The sequence below is a fragment of the Poecilia reticulata genome, linkage group LG3 (assembly GCF_000633615.1).
Source record: "Poecilia reticulata strain Guanapo linkage group LG3, Guppy_female_1.0+MT, whole genome shotgun sequence".
Lineage (NCBI taxonomy): Eukaryota > Metazoa > Chordata > Actinopteri > Cyprinodontiformes > Poeciliidae > Poecilia > Poecilia reticulata.
In genome coordinates this window covers 9,217,871-9,237,352 of record NC_024333.1, presented here as the reverse complement: position 1 = coordinate 9,237,352, position 19,482 = coordinate 9,217,871, and the positions used below count along the sequence as shown (strand labels likewise).

The window sequence follows — 19,482 nt, the reverse complement described above, 5'->3', positions numbered from 1 at the left end:
TGTTTTAGGCTAAGCTAATCGATAGCATAAACTTAGAAAGCCTTTCAAGAGAGTGCCAGGTAGAAAACTCCAGTACCCGAGTCTTTGTACTGGCTGTGACCTCAGTGAAGAACCTTTTGGACTAAGAGATTACCACACTGCTGGCATTGCTTCTCTGATTCATCTAAACGCCTCTTTTATCCTGCGCTGCATCACTGTTGCATGCCCAAACAAACCTCACCCTCCTGCCCTACACATACACAGAAGGCATTAGCATGGAAATAATTGTTATCGTCGACCCAGTTATACGTTTTGGTTAAACAATCATTGACATCAGCCAATATCAACGCTAATGCCGAAATACTGCGTTTCCAACCTTTTGTAGAGGTGAGCAAATCAGTCAGCTAAACATCAAAGTCGGCCAGTTTTCCCTTTGATCTGCGATTGGCCGGCACTGAGCACTGAAATACTGAGAAACAGGTTTTTCTTTTTATGTACAATTACTACATCAAAACTAGGAACTCCCACTATGTTTGGCTTGTAAAATGCGTTGACCAGCTACATGTAAGTTTATGGCCTTTGCCGAGTTTAATTACAATCAGATGAAGGTTAGAAGGATACTTTGATGGATAAATGAAGATATGATTGTAATTCCTTCATTTTCAAATCTATGAAACTTCTTTTTTTTTCTCTTTTATGGCGCTGTAGTCCTCGGAAAAGATCAATCTGAATCGGTCAGATGTAATAGGAAGATCCTGACTGGTTTGTTGCTTATCTTTAGCATTTTTGGTACCATCATCTGTCATGATGGTCTGATAATCTACTGCAGTTAGACTCAACAACAACAGCTGGTGACATATACACAGTCAACACCCAAATCATTCATACTTCTGGTAAATTACGCATTCTTAAAAGCTACACTAAAAATGTGTGTCTTCCAAGATTTACGCCAGAAACTGTTGGATCGTATTTTACAAATGGAATCTCGTTTTGTTGTAACGGTACAAAATTTTGCAGATGGCATTTGCACTTGAAAGGAAAACATATTAGAACATATTTGAATATTTTATTTACAGTTCAGAACACATTTGTCCATGAGTTAATGCACTTTATTTTTTAATCAAACATATGAATTGTAGCCATCCAGACATGAAAACCGATATTTTACAAGCACACACACTTGTGTGTGCATTTGTTGACGCTTGCAACCTCCTGGGATTGCATGATTTTAAATATGACCGTGACATGGCAGTGGAAATGTATTATGCTTTATTCTTTGCAGATCCAATAAATCTCTAAAAATAGCCAGATCCTTAAATCATTTCCTGCGAATGTGGATTTAATTTTTACAGGAAAAAAGGGGATGAGTTGTATCTAGTAGTAGACCTCTCTGATCTTTGCCTGCAGTGCGTCACATGTTTTCTTGGCATCTCCCAGCAACATTGATGTATTGGGTTTGTAGAAAATGGGGTTGTCCACCGCCGCGTACCCCACTCCCAGTGTACGCTTCATCACTATGACCTGTAGGGAAAACGTACATCAAGTCAGTTCTATAGGCAAGACGCTATATATACATCCAGTTAGAGTTCATAGAATATTCCCAAACAGACCTGTTTGGACTTCCACACTTCCAGCACAGGCATGCCGGCAATTATAGAATTGGGATCTTCTTGTGCAGCAGAATTCACCGTGTCGTTTGCTCCGATGACCAGCGTCAAGTCCGTCTCTAAGGGTCACCGACATTCACACTTTTAGCCACGAGACAGATAAAGGATAACGCTCCGCTCCCCGTCTCACTCTGTCATAAACAAGAACCATGTGTACTAGACGGCGTGCTGGTTGCTAAGAAAACACCAACGGTTGTCCGAATAACATGGCATGTCTGAATATTAACACACACATGCGTGGCAGCTGCAAGTGTAAATGGAAATGTGGACGTGTTTAATACACAAAGGCTGATATTGTAATTTTATCCTATACTGTCCTGCCAAAGTGATAACCATGCCTCAATAAATACTACGTTTCTGTCTTCGTAATTTATTTTTAAAAGAGTTTGCCTGGAAAGTCGTCATTGATCTCATCCATCTCCAGGACCACGTCATAGGGGACGCCGGCTTCAGCCAGGAGAACGTTGAGCTGGCCGGGCATGCGACCAGCCACGGGGTGGATACCAAACCTGTCAGAGACACGCAGATCGAAAGTGATTCGCTCTGATCAATCATCCTCCTGCTTTTTCTGAGAATAATAAAACAAAAAAAGCGCTTGTCTCTTTAAAATGAGTACATGTAGCCCTAAAGAAATATACGGCCACACGTATTTTGCAAAAATGCAAAGCCATGCATCATTTGTTTATACACTGCTCAAAAAAATAAAGGGAACACTTAAACACTTAAGTGTTCCCTTTATTTTTTTGAGAAGTATATTTTCTCTTCTTCCATTATCTTGTCATCTATCTTTGCCATTCTTAGTGCATATATCTGCTATGCAACCTGCTGCCATCAAAAAACTTGAGTAAACACAAAGAATCCAATTTTTATTTTTCTAGATGTGTACAGATGGAAAGGTGCCTACTACAAACTGTTAACTTTAGAATGAATAGATTTGCATCCTGCACTTTTTTGTAAAAAAGGAAAAAAACATACATAGCTGTCCTTCGCTGTCACATCAAATCCCAATAAAATGTTGGTATGTGAAATCTAAATAGCCCTGAAAACCTCTGACACCAAGATCACTTTGAAAGATTGGAGGAAAGTTTGACTCCTCGGACAAGCAGTAACAAGCTGTCGCTAAATTTTGATTAAAACCAAAATAGTGTTATTTGGAAACTCCAGAGCCAGTACAGAGAAATAAAATACAGATAAATGAAGTAAACACTGAAAGGATCCAGGAACACACATTTCTGAGAGCTATTGTTGATGAAACGGTCACTTGGAGAGTGAATGTTAGATATATACAGAATAAAGTATCAAAGAGCGATTTTATACTAACTAAAGCCAAAAAGTTGGTTAAACAGAAAACACTGCACATTCTTTACCGCTCCCTGGTTTTACTCTAGCTCAGTTATTGTGTAGAGACATAAAATTACCTTGCAGACATTAGCTAAACTGTGAAAAAAAAAGCAATAAGAATTTTCATACAGTTGTCTATTTGGATAACACAAACTAATTTCTAAATTATTAAAACTTACTGACTTTATAAATTATAAAGAGCGTGTGTATCTTATTTAAGGCCCAAAATAAACCAGACAATATTCAAAAACTTTGGGGTGGGGAGGCAACAATACAAAAAAAAAACTGTACAAAATTACTCACCTGACAGTCTTGCCTTGTTCTCTTAACATCTTCACCATGTCTGCTATCGGGTACTGGGCTTTGGCTGCACACAAACCCCAGCCTAAACAGGAAAAAATAGTTAAAACACGAGTTAGGAAATCACACTCCTACGCTCTATATTACAAGAGCAAAATTTCTTAGATCTGGGTTCTTGATACACATCAGCACCATTGTTCACATTTGAATAGAAAAACACCACAGTCCAAAACCATCAATCGTGTGTTCTTTATTCATTTTGCTCTCCTCTCTGCAGTGTCCTCGTCCTTATTCAAATCCCAGCAGTTCAATAAGTCTGAGATCAATCTCCCTGAGAAACTGCAGCGTTATGTATGATAGATACGGGACCCCTGCGTGCAAAGAACCGTTTTGCCTCACCACTGTTTAACCCTGGTGGTCATGTTCCTAACAGAGTTCAGCATAGCCTCTTGTTAAGATTTTCTTCCCTGTTGTTGTTGTTCTGAAGGCAGTCACTCATGACCTGTATGGTAATTCCCCAGACAGCCTCAGCCTTCTGTTTCCTCACTGCCCTCCTTTGTTGTTGACAGCACATGGAGAAGTCTAGAGCCTGGACCTAATAGTTGCTTCGACTTTTCCCTGTTACTGTAATCAAAGCAGCGTGTTGGACCACACAGCTGTCCTCGCGTTGGTCCGGGGCCATTAGGCAACAACAGCGAGACGCGTTTCCAAGATTTTCAGAATGGTTGCTCTAGCTCAGGCTGCTAAACAACAACTTATTTGTCAGATAGATCTGGCTTTTCTTTTGTGAAGAAGAAGAAAAAAAAAAAACATGAACTGGTAATTATCTCAACAATCATTTTTTTATGTTGGTTAACAGATGATTCCAAAATCGACTGCTAAGTGCACTGCTCCCTCTTGTGGTGCCTGATCTTTTCCTTTTGTTGTCTCAAATGAATTAATCACCACCATCAGTCACAGTCACTGACATTTCCAGAGGATTGCAGGATTTTTCATTACTGCCGTTTGGATGCATCTTTTGGCAGAGCGGTCAGACTGAACCTTTATTTTGTCAGGTAAATGGAACAAAAGACAGATGTTATCACAGAGCCAGACTGTCTGAGCAGAGCGGAGAATTCACTCTGTTGGGTCATGATATCATCCCACGCTGCAGCTGTGCCCCACCTGAAGCAAGATCAAAGTTAGATGTTGGTGTTTCCCAAAAGTTCTTTTGGAGTCTCTCTCTTTTTCTTTTTTTTTTGGGAACGTTGCAATGTGGTTACATCTGTTTTGAGCTAATTTTTCAACAAAAACGTCCAAAAGAAGCAGAAACACTCCCACACGGGGACATGCGATACTTCTGAACTCGTTCAAAAAGAGTTTTATGAATATTTTTGTTTTTGTGCCACATGCTATGACAGTGTTTGATGCTGAGTTTTGGCATTATTTTTAATGTTTGTTCATAAAGTTTGTGTAACAGAGTGTCCACGATCTGTTTAGAAAACAGACAAAATGTTACAGCAGGATAAAATGGCGAGTTATTCCCAGGTTACTCATCAAGAATTTCCTAATTAAAACATGTGTAGCTTTTTTTTATTTGCAGATTTATTGGTATCCAAATCGTTCCATGAGTGGAACTGCGAATTTCTGTATGATCGACTGGAACAAAATGTTTTGTCCCGGTTGCGATTGTAGGCCTTCACCTGTACATAACAGAAAAACAAACCATCATACAGAGAAAAGATGCAATCCTCTCCGCAGTTACTCTCACTCCTGTTGAAGATGTGCAGAGATTTAAAAGAAATCATCATTTTAATTGCAGTGATGTAATTTTCCACTGATTTTATTCTAGTACAGGGGAGGGGTTGGGGGGGGGGTACTCCCACATCGGCAAAATAACACAAAAACAATATCACACTCAATAATTAGTGAAAAATAACTTTAACTGAAGCATTTTTAAATTATAACCTCAAATATTTAATTGAGTTTGAATGTATTAAACCTTTTACTTAATATTTAATGACTCATTGTTTTCCCTGGGGTGTAATGTTTCTTTTAGCCTTTAGCTTGCTGGGCAAAGATCAATGTTTATCCTGCCACCATGAAGAGTGAGGGGACAGTGAGATGTAAACATTTTACTGTAAGGGAACTGCAGCAAAGAGTGGCATCTGGGGTCTCCATGACAACCATTAGACAGCATCTACATACCAACTAGTTGGTAGAAAAAAATATTTTCTGTCCTATCATCACAAAGGAAAAAATGGAGGTTGAACTAACCGGAGCCATTTGTCTTGATAGGATGTGATCAAGATTGAGATTTTCCAAATCATAGGACGAGTATATTAAAGATAGCCTAACACCCACGAGTATGTACGGAGGAGGATCTGTCATGCTGTGGGCCTTGTTATCCTCCAGCGTGCTGGAGTGCAATACCAGGAGGTTGTGAAGTTGACTGAGAATAGGTAATGACAGTTTTTTCTTTCCTTTTTTAATTTAATGTGCAATGATCCAAGACAAAAGGTCAAATCAATGTATAAGTGATATATCAGACAAAAAAATCAACTTTCTTTGCCTGCTGCCTCAGTTCTAAATACCCTGTAACACCTGCTGTGTGAGCAGGAGAGAGGAGATCATGAGATCATTCAGGAATCTGGATGTTCTGGACAGAATGTGCGAAATGAGAATGGTTGAAAAATCCGTCTCTGTTTGATCCAACTTTGTGAAACGGAGGAGAAAACGTATTGCTGCTCTAAGGGAGCGGAGATTACAAAAACAGAAGGGAGGCAATAATGGTGAAGTTACTTATTTTGTTAAAAGCAATTATTTCTTAACACAGGAATTTTCCAATGTACTAAAACTTTTATGGTTTTTAAGATTTTCAGTGCGAGATAATAATAATAATAATAATAATAATAATAATAATAATAATAATAATAATAATAATAAAGCAGGAGTACTTGAATGTTTTTCCACATGTAGTGCTAATACTTGAGGATATGAATGTGTTAACTTTGCAACCATGTAGAATCAGAGATGTAAAGAAAAAAGAAAAACTGAGGCTGTAATCATAACATACTGGATAATCAACACTCAGAAATACTGCATGCTGGTTTTTAAAGTCTACCTGGAGTGATGATGACGGTGTTGGCTTCTTTGATGATGTCTATAGTTTGCTCCACATTGACCTCGGTGTGGGTGCCGACGATCTCCATGGGCTTCCCACCTAACGTGGAGGTGGTGCCGTACCCTCCCATGATCACGTTGGGCAACGAGCGGTTCATGGCCTTGGAGGAAAGAAGGAACCCCATCTCAGGTTCTTATCACAAGCGCATCTACTCACGCATCTACTCACCACACACATGATGTACGAAAGGATGGCGCCAGAGGAGCCGATCAGGGCTCCCACAATCGTCATGAGGTTGTTGTCTAGCAAAAAGCCCTCAGCACAGAGCGCCCATCCTGAGTAGCTGTTCAGCACAGTGATGACCACCGGCATGTCTGCCCCACCGATAGCTGCTGTGAGTGTTACACCCTGGAAGAAAGGTGTGCAAGCTTCTGTGCTACTCAGTTTCGCTACAAAGCTCTTCGCAGTTTAAACATACTTGGCATCTAACAAAGTGAAGCGTCAAATTTCATCAGCTAAAATATATAACCGAATCCAGACCGGTTTTTGGGACTTTTTTTTTTTTTTTTTTTTTTCTGAAAATGTGTTTCCTCAAAACCGAATCTTTGCTGCCTCATCTGTTTGCTGCTCAGATGTTGCTGTAAATCTCACCATGACAGCTGAAAGCCCGGACACCCCCATCAGGCAGCCCATCCCGGTGCCGTAGCTGGAGCTGAGCATAAAGGGCACCATGCCTCCCATGGACGCCGCCATCAGACCGGCGTTCAACATGTGTCGACCAGGCAACAGCAGGGGGGCGGAGTCCAGGATGCCTACAGGCAAAGAGCAATTATTTTCAAAAGCCAGAAATGATTGTCAATCGTTTGTAGGGATAATTGACGACATAAAACACAGAGCGCAATTAGTTTCAAGCGCCCCTTTGGAGATCCAGATGTCTCTGCGGAGGAATCTTATTACAATCTGTTACAAGACAACAACTAATCCTGCAAGCAGAGCCACTGCCCTGTGGTCAACAAATCACATCTTACCAGAATGTTTCTCATGTGTTCCCCTTGATCAGTTCACACAACAGTTTAAATAAAAGAGTGCTGATAACTGCACGCAAAGCCCCAACCCTGACCTGGACTCCACAGAGGATTTGGCTTTAACCACCAGGAGACAGTCAGTGCAAGTGGATGGATATATGAAGCTCTGCGTGTTTTGGTGTCTTGTAAAGGTATTCAATTAAACTTTTGTATCTTTTGTTAGTTTACAGCTGCAAACTGGTGTTTACAGGGAACAATGTGACAGACCAATACAAAGTGGAACATAACTGAATTATTTTTGCAAGGCATTGTATCTCGCTAGTAGACCAGAACCTCGGTTTTGGTGTTTCATAAACTTCTAAGCTGGAGACCCACAATAACAAAGGTCATCATGGCAAAAACCATCCTTAAAAACATAATTTATAACGTTTTTAATGTACTTACTGGGTAAATAATGTGCAGTTTAAATTTAACCTAAGGTCTGAAGGCAAGCTCAGGACCCCCCACAAAGTGTTTCTCAACCCAAAAGGTCTCCGATGCATTTGAATCTCGGAAAAGCTGAAAGCAGTTTTGGTCAGCAGCTCCAACCTTGCAGCTTTCCGTAGGCCACCAGAGATCCGCTGAAGGTGACGCCTCCAATGTATGTGCCCAGGTAGGCCACGGTCTTCAGCACGCCGGCTGCAGGGTGAGTTTCCAGGTGAGGGAACTCGATCATGTACTCGGCGACGCAGGTGAGGACAGCCGCGAGTCCCACCAGGCTGTGGAAGGCTGCCACCAGCTGTGGCAAGTCCGTGATTTCAATACGCTTGGCGATGGTGAGGCCTGCGGTCGAGATGTGACATCAGTAAGTTATTACTGTTATTATTCAAATTATTTGAAAGCGAAAAAGAGCTAAATGTTATCAAGCCAACACCTGTTTTCCGCTACAAAGCCAAAGTAAGCAAAGTAGTCAGTTGAGTTTGCTGAAAAGAGATGTAGCTGCAGCACTGATGCATATGCATGTATGGTAAATTAAAGGGGCGGTATTGCTTTCCAGCACATGGTGCCATTTTAAAGCATAATCAAATAACTATATGTTACCTTCAGTTGCTATAAAAGTGCCACATATATCAAATATGACTTAAAAGAAATTTGGCTTGGTAATTAAAATTGGGCCTCTGTCGCTTTAAAAACTCCTGCTCTTTCCAGCACTGCGCCTTGAGGAAGTCATCACGACGTCACTCCTCTATTAACACATTAATGATGTTTTTCACGAGCTTTACACTGAAAATTAGCTCGTACTACCTTGATACTTCAGGTATTATTGCCTTGAATATCATTACCTGGAAAATCAAGGGAATACCGTGATACAATTCCTTTTGATGTTATTTGCTATAACATAATGTAAAGCTAAAAAAAGCCCATTTTACATAACAGCGCCCCCTTGAGGATTAGTAATTGTCTTACGCAACACTAAAACTAAAAGATGAAATCTTTCATAAAGACTCAAGTAGAGAATTGCAAAATTAACAAGGCTCGACTACTGTTTATTGGTGTCCACAGAAAACACCTTCAGAGGCTTCAATACATTCAAAACAGTGCAGCCAGGATCCTAGTGAGAGCTCATAAATTTGATCACATCGCACCTACTCTTTACGAGCTTCACTGGCTTCCTGTAACTCATAGGATTCAGTATAAAATTGCTCTTATCACCCATCACTGTCTATATGGAACCTCACCAGATTACCTGAAGGACCTCCTTATTTCACATTCAACTTCTAGATCCTTACGATCACAAGCCTGTAATCTTCTCCACCTTCCTCGATCAAGACTAAGGACTGTGGGTGATCGAGCATTTGCTGTGGCTGCTCCTCATCAATGGAACTCTCTCCCAGACTATTTGAGAGCCCCGCAATTATTGTCCAATTTTAAAACTGGCTTGAAAACCTTTCTTTTTAGACGAGCCTACTCCACTCTTAAATGACAGTCTTTTTTTTTAATTGTTTTTGATTGCTGATTTTATTTGTTTTTAGCTGCACCGTGTAGCACTTTGAGATTTTTATTAATGAAAAGTGCGTTATAAATTAAATTTATTATTATTATTATTATTATTATTATTATTATTATTATTATTATTATTATTATTAAGATATATACTGATGTCTAAACTGTGCTTCAAAAACCAATAGTTATTGCTTTCTTTCTTTGCAGGTTAATAATCTGATCACCCAGCATGTTTCTATGTGGGCTAGATAGTGGAGAACAATACTATATTAGACAGTGTTAAAAAGGGAATAATCAGTGCCAGAGAAGGGACTTTCTAGCGTCGCAGTGCTGTGTTAGAGCTACAACACAGAGATAGCTTTAAAAACACATACCAAGGGTCCCTCCAGTGGCCATAGCTAACGACATCTGAGACAACAGCTCTGGCGACGGCTTGAGGGCGCCGATGGTGGCAGCAATGCCCCCTGCTACTCCCATCATGCCCAGGGCGTTCCCCAGTCGAGATGTGTGCTGGGCAGAGAGGCCTGCCAACGCCCCGACGCAACACAAGCCTGAGCCCAGGTACATCATCTGAGGGAATTAATTAAAGAAATTGAAAAAAAAACTCAGTCAAGTCACACAAAAAAAGCAATGACCAATATAAGTATATGTATTTCCCTGAAGTTGTGTAAAACTGGTAGATTAGAGACCGTTCCCTCACCTGCTCTATGCTGTAGCCAGCAGCCAGTGAAACTCCGTATCCTCCAACAAAAGCGGCCCCCGGCAACAAGTAAAGGTAGTTGTATTCAGGAGGGTCAGTGGGACGTTTGAACATGTCCAGCATTCTCTGGGTGATGAGGAAACCACCTGCACAGGCACACCAAAAACAATCCACAAAAATAAAAAGTAGCATGCTCTTAGCTACACAGCTAATAAATTATGTTCTCCTCTGATGTGTCCGTGACGACTGTCAGACCAGCGATGTTGATGGATGAAACGAAGGCGGCGGCCAGGGCGAGAGTCTCAGGCAGGCTGGAGGGTGCGAGACCTCCACCCATCAGCACCAGACCTCCTACCGCGGTCAGGCCTGTGAGGCAGAACGGGCAGCATGAATAACAGCAGAGGGCCACACGAAGCTCCAGACTGTACCCTGACCCCCTGACCTGAGATAGCGTTGGTGACAGACATGAGAGGCGAGTGCAGAGCAGGGGTCACCCCCCACACAGTGTGGTATCCCACAATCCCAGCCAAACCGAACGTTGTGACCATCTGAGTGAAAGCTGCGTTTGGGGAGATGATGCCCAGAGCCAGACAGGTGGACACACCTGATGTAAAGACAAACAGCAGAGAAGCATCATTAACATGTGAGCATTTTCACAGCTTTTTTTTAAAAGCTAGGATCCCTCAAACTGCACTCTTTAGATAGCTTTATTACCCAAAATAGAAGAAAGTGTGCCTGCTGAGTTACCATGTCATTCATTTTAAATCTTTCTTTGATATATTCTCATACTATTCTGTAGAGCTACTGAGGTTTTAAACATAAACAGCTCTAAAGCACTTATAATGTGGCTGTAAATAAACAACAACACACAAGTACAGGATTAAGAATCAGGCCTCATCCAGACAAAAGAACACGCATGTTCTGTTCAGTTTTTATAGATATCCTAAGGGCAAATTTGTTTACAACAAGCAACATATATAAAAGCAACAAAAAAAAACCATCCACTGCCGGTACAGGACAACTACAAATATCAAGAGAAATAATGGATCATCTCAAAACATAGCACATAATAGACAAAATTAACAACAACATAAAATGTGTCCTATTTTAAAAAAACCTAAAAAGTGGTCTAGTCTGGCTATTGCAGTCTAAACCAGGGAGATTAAGGTCAGCAATGGCAGCAGGAATGAAAGAAACCTCGCCAGGTTCTGATCTTAGAGATCCTACAGCGGTGGCCAGATGGAAGAAGATGAAACTCGCTCTGAAGTGGATGTTGTGCGTTGTTAACGATCAGTTCTCACACGCTTGGAGTGTATTCTGGAGCCGGGCTTGCTTCATTCCAATTACCTTGCTTGCCACATTAGTGAGCCTCATCAACCAGTTTTTACTAGACAATTTAAAGAAACCAAACAAAGCCACGCAACAATAAAAATAGAACAGAATCAATAAAACACTGATAAAATAGAGTCACAGACTAAAATAGAGTGATAAAAAAGAGCCCAGTTTACTTTAAAAAAATTTTATAAAAAAAGAAAAGAAAAAAGGCGCTGCTGGACCTATTTACACCCTGCATCCGTTTTTCATTAAAAGCCTAGCTTATTATCAATAAGAGTTTATACTCGCTTACGATTTAGCTTCCAGGTTGTGAATGAAAGTGATACTGGACAGGGATTTATGAAGGTCAGTGAACATATCTTTAGTTTTGGATGCATCAATTGACCTGCATTAATTGCACTATGTTGTAAAGACCTCTACAATTGCACCTTTCTCAGTTTCACTGTCATTTAAAAGACTTATAAAAGAGTCATCAGCAAATTTCAAAGTGCGTCTGTTCTGATGTGTGCTCCTACAGGAACTGCACAAAGAATAAACAGCACCGAAGAAAGGACACCACCCTGCAAACAGGAAGGATAAGTGTGACAGCTCGCCATTAATTTTCACACATTGTGACCGATCTGACAGAGTCTAACAACCAGCCTACAAGATTTGGATTCAGATGAAACGCTGACAAAAGTTTATTCGCAAGAAGATAGGGCTGGGTAGTATTAAATGCAGATGGAAAATCAACAAACCACAGCCTTGGATGTGTTTTAGGGACCTCCAGATGCTCCACTAAAAGGTTTATTAAAAACAGAGTGGCGTCCTGCACACTCCCGCCTGATGAGCGGACTGAAGAGGACCTAAAGTGGCCAGCAGCCTGTTTCAGATCGCCCTTTTTCATTAACCTCTCAAAGCCTTCATCACCAAGGAGGTGAGGGCTACTGGTCTGAAGACATTGAGGACTTCATGGCTCTTATATTTTTGCAACAGGAACAATTGTGGCATGTTTCCACGCTTTACAATCTGCTGCTGAAGAGACTGATTAGAAATCGTTTTCAAAATTTCACTAAGTTATAGAGCACAGTGCTCTGTCATTTTGGAAAGTGCAAGAATACGCAAAATACAGTTACACTAGGTGTGTTACTGTCTTAGGAGCATGCACGTGGTGCTGACATGGTGGAGGTACAATATAATCATTTTTAAAAATTACATTTGCTTAGCCCTTCCCTTCTTCTCTGTTTGTGGTCTATTCTGATACGCTATTACAGCACCACATATAGTATTTTTTTGTGGATGAGGATAATCCTACATACAATCCCATGTTTCCAATTAACTTTTTAAATAAATAGAGCAGGAAAAACAGTTTTCTGAGCAACTTTGTTTTTCTTTGTCTCTTAAAGTGAGAAACAAAAGTAAGGCAAATTTTTTAAATGTTGTATATAGAGCTATGCTACATTTCAAACCAAAACTAGAGACGTAAAAGGAACACTTGAGGACACACTGATAAATATCTTGAGCATATGTGAAAACATGTAAAATATTAACCTTTGTATTTATGTTTAGAGCATAACGTCCTGAACAAATCTCTTCTGTCTGACAGGTAAGCGATTCACTCCAATGACTCCAGTGGCAGAACAGAAAAAATATGTAAAGAGCACAAATACCATCGTACTCATGCCAAGTGGCTAGTTCTGCACGCCTCCAACAAAAAGACTGACAAAAACATCCATTTGGGTAGGGATCTAGATTCGTAACGTCAACGATTGTCACTTTGAAATGCATGTTGGGAAGGAACAGCAGCTCAGCTTCACATTCAAGCACCTAAAATACACAAAATGCATGTTTTTTGTGTGTTTTTTTTTTTCTTATGGTTTGCTCTAAAGCAGTGAAAGATAAAGGAATAAGCAGAGACTCACAGACATTTGAACAATTTTCTGCTTCGTCCAACCTTTCCTCGAGCTTGATCTAATCTGAAGAATGTACCTCAGAATGCAGTGGAGCTAAAACATCCACAACAAATCTATAGATGAATATTTCCCCCCTGAATCTGACGCTTTGTGTCTGACCTGCAGTGTAAACGCCGGCAGAGGTCAACGTGCGGTTAAAAGGGGAAACTGTTGCAGCTTTTTCGGCCTCCATCTCTGCCACGGTTTTCTGTTTCACGGGGGCTGGCGGGGTTGTTTTAGGCAGTGGAGACGGGAACATGTTGTGACCTTCCTGTTCAGGCAGAGAAAAAAAAAAACACAAATATACCCTAGTGAGCACTAGTAAAAGATCCATGAGGTATACATGTTAGAGAATTGAATATTTGTGTGATTTGCATTTTGGAACATCTGGACTGGATGCTGGGAGTCCTGCAGCAGGAGATTACACTAAGCAAACAGCGCTCATCAACCAGTTAGCAAGGGTTTTGCAGATGAATTTACTTTAGAAAGACTTGAATCATGCGTCGGTCCACCAGCAGTAAGTCGATATGCCCTACCGACCTTGCACAATTTCACTGTCGTAGACATTGTGTCCAAACCAAAATTCTTGGAAATGTTTTCAGTTTGAGCCTTACCCAGCTGGAACTGGGTTTTTTTGGGGGGGGCCTGGAGCTTGACTTGACAAGATGTGATAGCTCATGCTGAGAGGGAAGAGAGGACGCCAGCAGAGACTTTTACAGCAAATCAAAACCAACCTTCATCACAAGAGTCCCACGGATGACATGGTCGATTGTTCCATAGTCAAATTCCTCGCGGGGCTCATAGTGGAAGTACTCCTTGTCTGGACTGATGGCTTTCAGCAGCTTCAGGACGTTGTTGGAGTACAGAGTGCTGGCTTGTGTGGGCATGCGACTGGGCAGGTCGCTGTAACCTATATGAGTGACTCCCTGGTTGGAACAGAAAACGTTCTTGATCTGTGAATTTTCCTCTGGGGTGAACAGGCTAGGGAACATTTTTATTGCTGTACTTTAAGACACAGACAGAAAGCTGACCTTGTAGACGTACAGATCTCCTGGCTTGGTGGTCTCGATGTTTCCTCCGGTTTCTGCAGCCAGGTCCACCACCACAGAGCCGTCCCGCATTGACTCGACAAACTCTTTCTTAATTAACACAGGAGCCTTTTTTCCTGCATGATCAGAGACAAATAATTGTAAACTAAGCTGAATTTGAAGCAAACTATTTTAAGCTAATATGGATTAAACTGAAAGCTTTGGGGCTGCACAGTAGCGCAGTTGGTAGCACTGTTGCCTTGCAGCAATAAGGTCCTGGGTTTTATTCCCGGCCTGGGGTCTTTCTGCATGGAGTTTGCATGTTCTCCCTGTGCATGGTGGGTTCTCTCCAGGTACTCCAGCTTCCTCCCACAGTCCAAAAACATGACTGTCAGGTTAATTGGTCTCTCTAAATTGGCCCTAGGTGTGAGTGTGTGTGCATGGTTGTTTGTCCTGTCTGTCTCTGTTGCCCTGCAACAGACTGGCGACCTGTCCAGAGTGTACCCTGCCTCTCACCCGAAACATTTGCTGGAGATAGGCACCAGCATCCCTCCCAACCCCATTAAGGGACAAGTGTGTACAGAGAATGGATAAAAGTTTTGGACTTGAAATGAAATGGGCTAACACAGTTAGTTCCCATTTTTGAAGCAGAACCCAAAAAAAAAGAATATCAAAATAAGGACTTTTGACAAATAAAGGCATCCGTTAGAATGGCCAAGTCCAAGTCCGGGCACTAAATCCACCTGAGAAATTCTTGTAAGCCCTTGAATATGACTGTTTGTGAATGCTTTTCATCCAATAAGACTGAAGTTATAGATATTCTCCAAAGAAAAGAGCCAAAATATTCAGTCCAATATGTGCAAAGCCAGTGGAGACAAAGTGTACCCTGCGGCTGTAAATATAGTGAAAGGTAATTCTCCAAAGAACTGACTTGGGTGGTCAAACACAAATGCAGGCCACATATTTTAGATTTTGATTTGCAGAAAAGTTTAATAAATATGTATCTTTTTTCTTTCAAGAGATACACATTGCTTTTGCAGCGTACTGTAAATACCTTTTTCGACATACTTTTCACCGGTAAGCATCAGAGCTGAGTGTGTTATCTCCGAGCGGAGCCTTGCGAGTTGTTTATTAGCAAATTAGTTCATCCATCTTCCTGACATGCAGATCCCTGTAATCCATCTTGCAAAGTTTTGCTCAGGCAGGAGCTTTTGCACGGATGTTGGGGACCCTCCAAAGATTGAATAAACTTCAAGTCAGTTACCATGTTTGGATAAAACCGTGTGGAAATAAAGCCTTAGATCAGCATGTTAGCCTTGAAATCCATCAACAAAATCAGCAACAACTTGTGCTTTTAAAGTCTTGCCTTGCAACTCATTTCCTTTTTTTCCCTTCTTTTTCTTCTTTGACAATCGACTTAAAAAAAACACACTGGATGTATGCACGCCTCCAAATAAGAAACGGTAGGCCATTTATCTTAACTTTAAACACTCGAAGATAAAGAGAAATGGTTGAAGGTTTCATTGTTACCGACCTGGGATAAGTGCAGTGCTGATGACGATGTCGACGTCTTTACACTGCTTGGCGAACAGGGCCATCTCAGCCTCAATGAACTCCTTTGACATCTCCTTGGCGTAACCTCCGACCCCTTCGCCAGACTCTTTGATGTCTACTTCCAAAGGCTCTGCCCCAAATGACTTGAACTGCTCAAGTGCTGCTGGCCTGACAGGAAACAAACAGTCAGCTTTTCGTCAAGCTCACTAACCATCATCGCCGAGTCTGCCGGTCTGAAACACGAGGCGTCCTTTTCCTTTCATCTCATACCTGGTGTCAAAGCCTCTCACTATGGCTCCCATCGACTTGGCTGCCCCTGCTGCTGCTAAACCAGCCACCCCGCCTCCAATAACCAGGACCTGAGAGCAGCAGAAACATCAAGAGAAGAATCAGTTTGCAGTTTTCAATGTGTACGTAAAAAGAAAACGCCAAAGGTGGACAAAAGCCTCTCATTTCAGAAAAATCAAAAACGTTCAACTGAGGGTTACCTTAGCTGGAGGGACTTTTCCTGCAGCTGTGATTTGACCAGTGAAGAACCGGCCAAAGTGGTTGGCAGCCAGAACCACAGCTTTGTATCTGCCAAAATAACACATTTAACAAAACCACATTCTTTGTTGTTTTCTTATGTTTACAGTATATGACAGAAAGTGTGAGTCTATTCCTATTGATTTCTAGTAAGATATGACACAGTGTCTAATTTAATGTTTTTGCAATTATCTTTTGCAGGTCATGTAAATTTGCTGTCAAAATATATAAAACCTAAAGCTGCAGAATTAAAATAAGTAATGGCAACATTGACTTCTGTGTATTCAGAATTAGGCAGTTTATTTTAGGCTTGATTTTTAAAAAGTGCACCGTTGTCATTTATTAGGGATGCCTCTTTACGTGAACTGATTATAATTGGAATGTTTTCTGTTTTTATGAAAACAAAAGCAACTGTTAGGGTGTCCATATCTGTTGATATTTATATTTGCACTGCCACTGCTGAGCACAGGTCTTACAACTCAGACATAGGTCATATATATTGCTGTTCATAGAACTTTTTAACTACTTCTGTGCCAAACTTTTAACAACTCATTATAATGAAAATAAAATATTTGTGATAAACTGGTCGTCATATCATAACAACACATGTCCAGCTGGCTGAAGGGATTAGTTATTTGTATCTCAGGGTGTTAAAATGAAATTTATAAAATAAGTTGCTCTTAGTTTTACATTTATTTACTCTCAATCAGTGAATATCAAGTTCAGATGGATGGATGGATGCATGGATGGATGCTCTCATCTGAGCACATGACACACATCATCAGGCAGCGATACCAGCTGTCTAGCAACAGTGTTATTACCTCTTATCTGCGTGTTTGTCTGTACATACTGTACGTGAATCTCCGTGATTATCTAGATATTTCTTTACCCAGCGATGTTGGCCATGGAGCTGAGAGCGTCGTATCCCTGGGCGATGGTAACTCTGGGCACCTGGTCCATGGCCAGCACGGTGCTCTGCCTCTCTGACAGCTTCTTCATCAGGTCTGGATTCTGTGCCGGATAGATGAAGCTCACCAAGGTGGACTTGGGTTTCAGGAGGTCTGCTTCACTTAAACTGGGAGCTCGAACCTGGAAAAGAATGGGAATAAATGAGAGGCAGTGTAGATTACAGCACTTCAGATAGCTAAGAGACGATGTTGAGAGTAGCAGAAGGAACTCGTGAAACCTTGAGGACCAAATCTGAGCCGAGAGCTCCCTTGACGTCGGTGATGGTGGCTCCTGCGTCCTTGTACTGCTGGTCAGAGAACTTGGCTTCATCTCCGGCTCCTCTCTCCACCTGCACCTTGAAGCCCTGCTTGACCAGAGCCTGAACCCCGGCGGGCGACAACGCCACCCGACGTTCATTCAAAACTGTTTCTTTAGGAACACCGACCACTAAATCTTTGTAGAGCACACCTAAGTGAACACACAGCGAGTGACAGTTAGGCCCGCCTTTCTCTAGAGGATCTCAGAAAGCATTTTCAGATTAATTTTTAAAGTTGTGATCCTAATATTACGAGTTTGCATGCTCTGGCTTTAGAGAGCGAGCGTGAGCCTGCAGCTGACATTGTGTGGCCGGGGAACAATATCATGTTGCACATTTCTTTGTCCATACATGGCTTGGTGACCTCGCCGCCATGGTGACATAAGTAGCAGGTGATTGGCTCTGATCCACTATGCTCGCAGAGAGGCCTCCGCTCCCGCAGGGACACTCAGAATTTCAACTTTAAAGCTTTCAGTAACCCCTAAAACCACCACAAACACTCTGGTGTCTCCACAGTGACGTTACAACAAAACACATGCATCTCTCCAGGAAACCTGTCAGGCAAGCAGTGAGGATTCAACATGTCACCTTTAACTGACCTACATGTTAGCAGCGGCCCACAAGTCAGCGAGTGAAACAACTGCCTGCTTTTCCTATTTTGGGAACATCTTAGCTAACCTTCTGAAAGCATTTTATGATCTAAGGAGTTTTCCACTTCTCTGGGCCACAAAAAGGCAACTTTGAGCTTTGAAGCCTTAAACTGGAGATGGAAAAAAAAACTAAATCAAGAGAGATTGTATCTGAGCAGTATAGTTCCTACCTCTGGAAGCCTTTTGGTCCCATAATACAGGAAAAGTCCTAAAATGCCTCCTCCCAAGTATTTTTTGATGACCCCTCCTCTGGGACAAAACCAGACAGGAGCTGGAGACGCAGCGCAGGAGAGTTGACATGGCTCCCTCGAACACAAGCAAGCAGATAGATTATTCTGTGTTAAGACTTCTTCTTCATCTGCTGTCAGACACCAGAGGACATCTTGATTCCCTCCAGAAGGTCCTGATTCCCCCAGTTACACACTCAGGCCGTCTGTGCTGCGAGGCCTACAGACAGCAGAGTGACATTTCAACTCTGCAGAACACAACACACACACTTTCACTCACTCGCGTGCTCTCTCTCTCAAGGCCTAGGGTTGATTACATGCAACGTTCCAGTTCGCGAGATCTGGAATTGTGACGACAGAGAGACGCAAAGGCTCAGTGGGGTCACAGAGACAGTTGAGTAAAAACGCACGATTCCATTCACAATTTAAAATGGGAAAATTATGTTCTGATATTTTATAACAATGTGTAACTCAATGTGGGAATTCAACTTGTTCTGAGAACTGCTTTCCTAAACAAAGTACTGCAAAGTTTTCACTTTGTAAGTCATTGAATTAAACTATCATTTGGTTTCTGAAAATGAGAAATGAGAAGGTGGATCAGTATTCTCAGGTTTGCCTCCTATTAGATCTGGCAAATGGCTCCATTGTTCCTCAACGGCAGCTTTGCTTGAAAGACCCGTAATTCCTCTTGATGATATTTTATCAGTATCCCTGCTATTCTGTTTAGATATAAGACATATGTTTAGAAATAAGAAGCAACAAGTATTACATCTGACTGCTCATGTAGTATATAACCCATCCTTGTTTTATCTACCTACAAATTAAAAGATGCTTCAACAGGTTAGAAATCCAATAAAATCATCATCAGTT

At 41.4% G+C, this 19,482-nt stretch overlaps 1 protein-coding gene across 1 annotated transcript; it reads right to left on the bottom strand.

The window, feature by feature from the left end:
* Positions 1-1,029: 1,029 nt before the first annotated feature.
* nnt2 (nicotinamide nucleotide transhydrogenase 2) lies at positions 1,030-18,914 on the bottom strand. Its single transcript, XM_008404607.2, has 21 exons — positions 18,556-18,914; positions 17,658-17,887; positions 17,361-17,560; positions 16,435-16,522; positions 16,217-16,305; positions 15,927-16,114; positions 14,396-14,529; positions 14,099-14,290; positions 13,485-13,635; positions 10,541-10,702; positions 10,354-10,464; positions 10,099-10,244; positions 9,773-9,968; positions 8,004-8,237; positions 7,042-7,202; positions 6,619-6,798; positions 6,391-6,550; positions 3,291-3,372; positions 2,037-2,155; positions 1,590-1,705; positions 1,030-1,500 (listed from the first exon to the last, which is right to left on the bottom strand). Exons 1-21 carry the CDS (start codon positions 18,683-18,685, stop codon positions 1,354-1,356), a joined length of 3,216 nt encoding a protein of 1,071 aa, XP_008402829.1. The 5' UTR covers positions 18,686-18,914; the 3' UTR covers positions 1,030-1,353.
* Positions 18,915-19,482: the final 568 nt, after the last annotated feature.

Bases quoted from the DNA above. Each gene is read 5' to 3' on its own strand.
- nnt2 (XM_008404607.2), bottom strand. From the start codon at position 18,685: ATGTCAACTCTCCTGCGCTGCGTCTCCAGCTCCTGTCTGGTTTTGTCC. The intron at 16,523-17,360 runs GTAAAGAAATAT...TTATTTTGGCAG, and splicing joins TCCATGGCCAACATCGCTGG to ATACAAAGCTGTGGTTCTGG. The intron at 3,373-6,390 runs GTAGACTTTAAA...TTTCCTGTTTAG, and splicing joins CACCGTCATCATCACTCCAG to GCTGGGGTTTGTGTGCAGCC.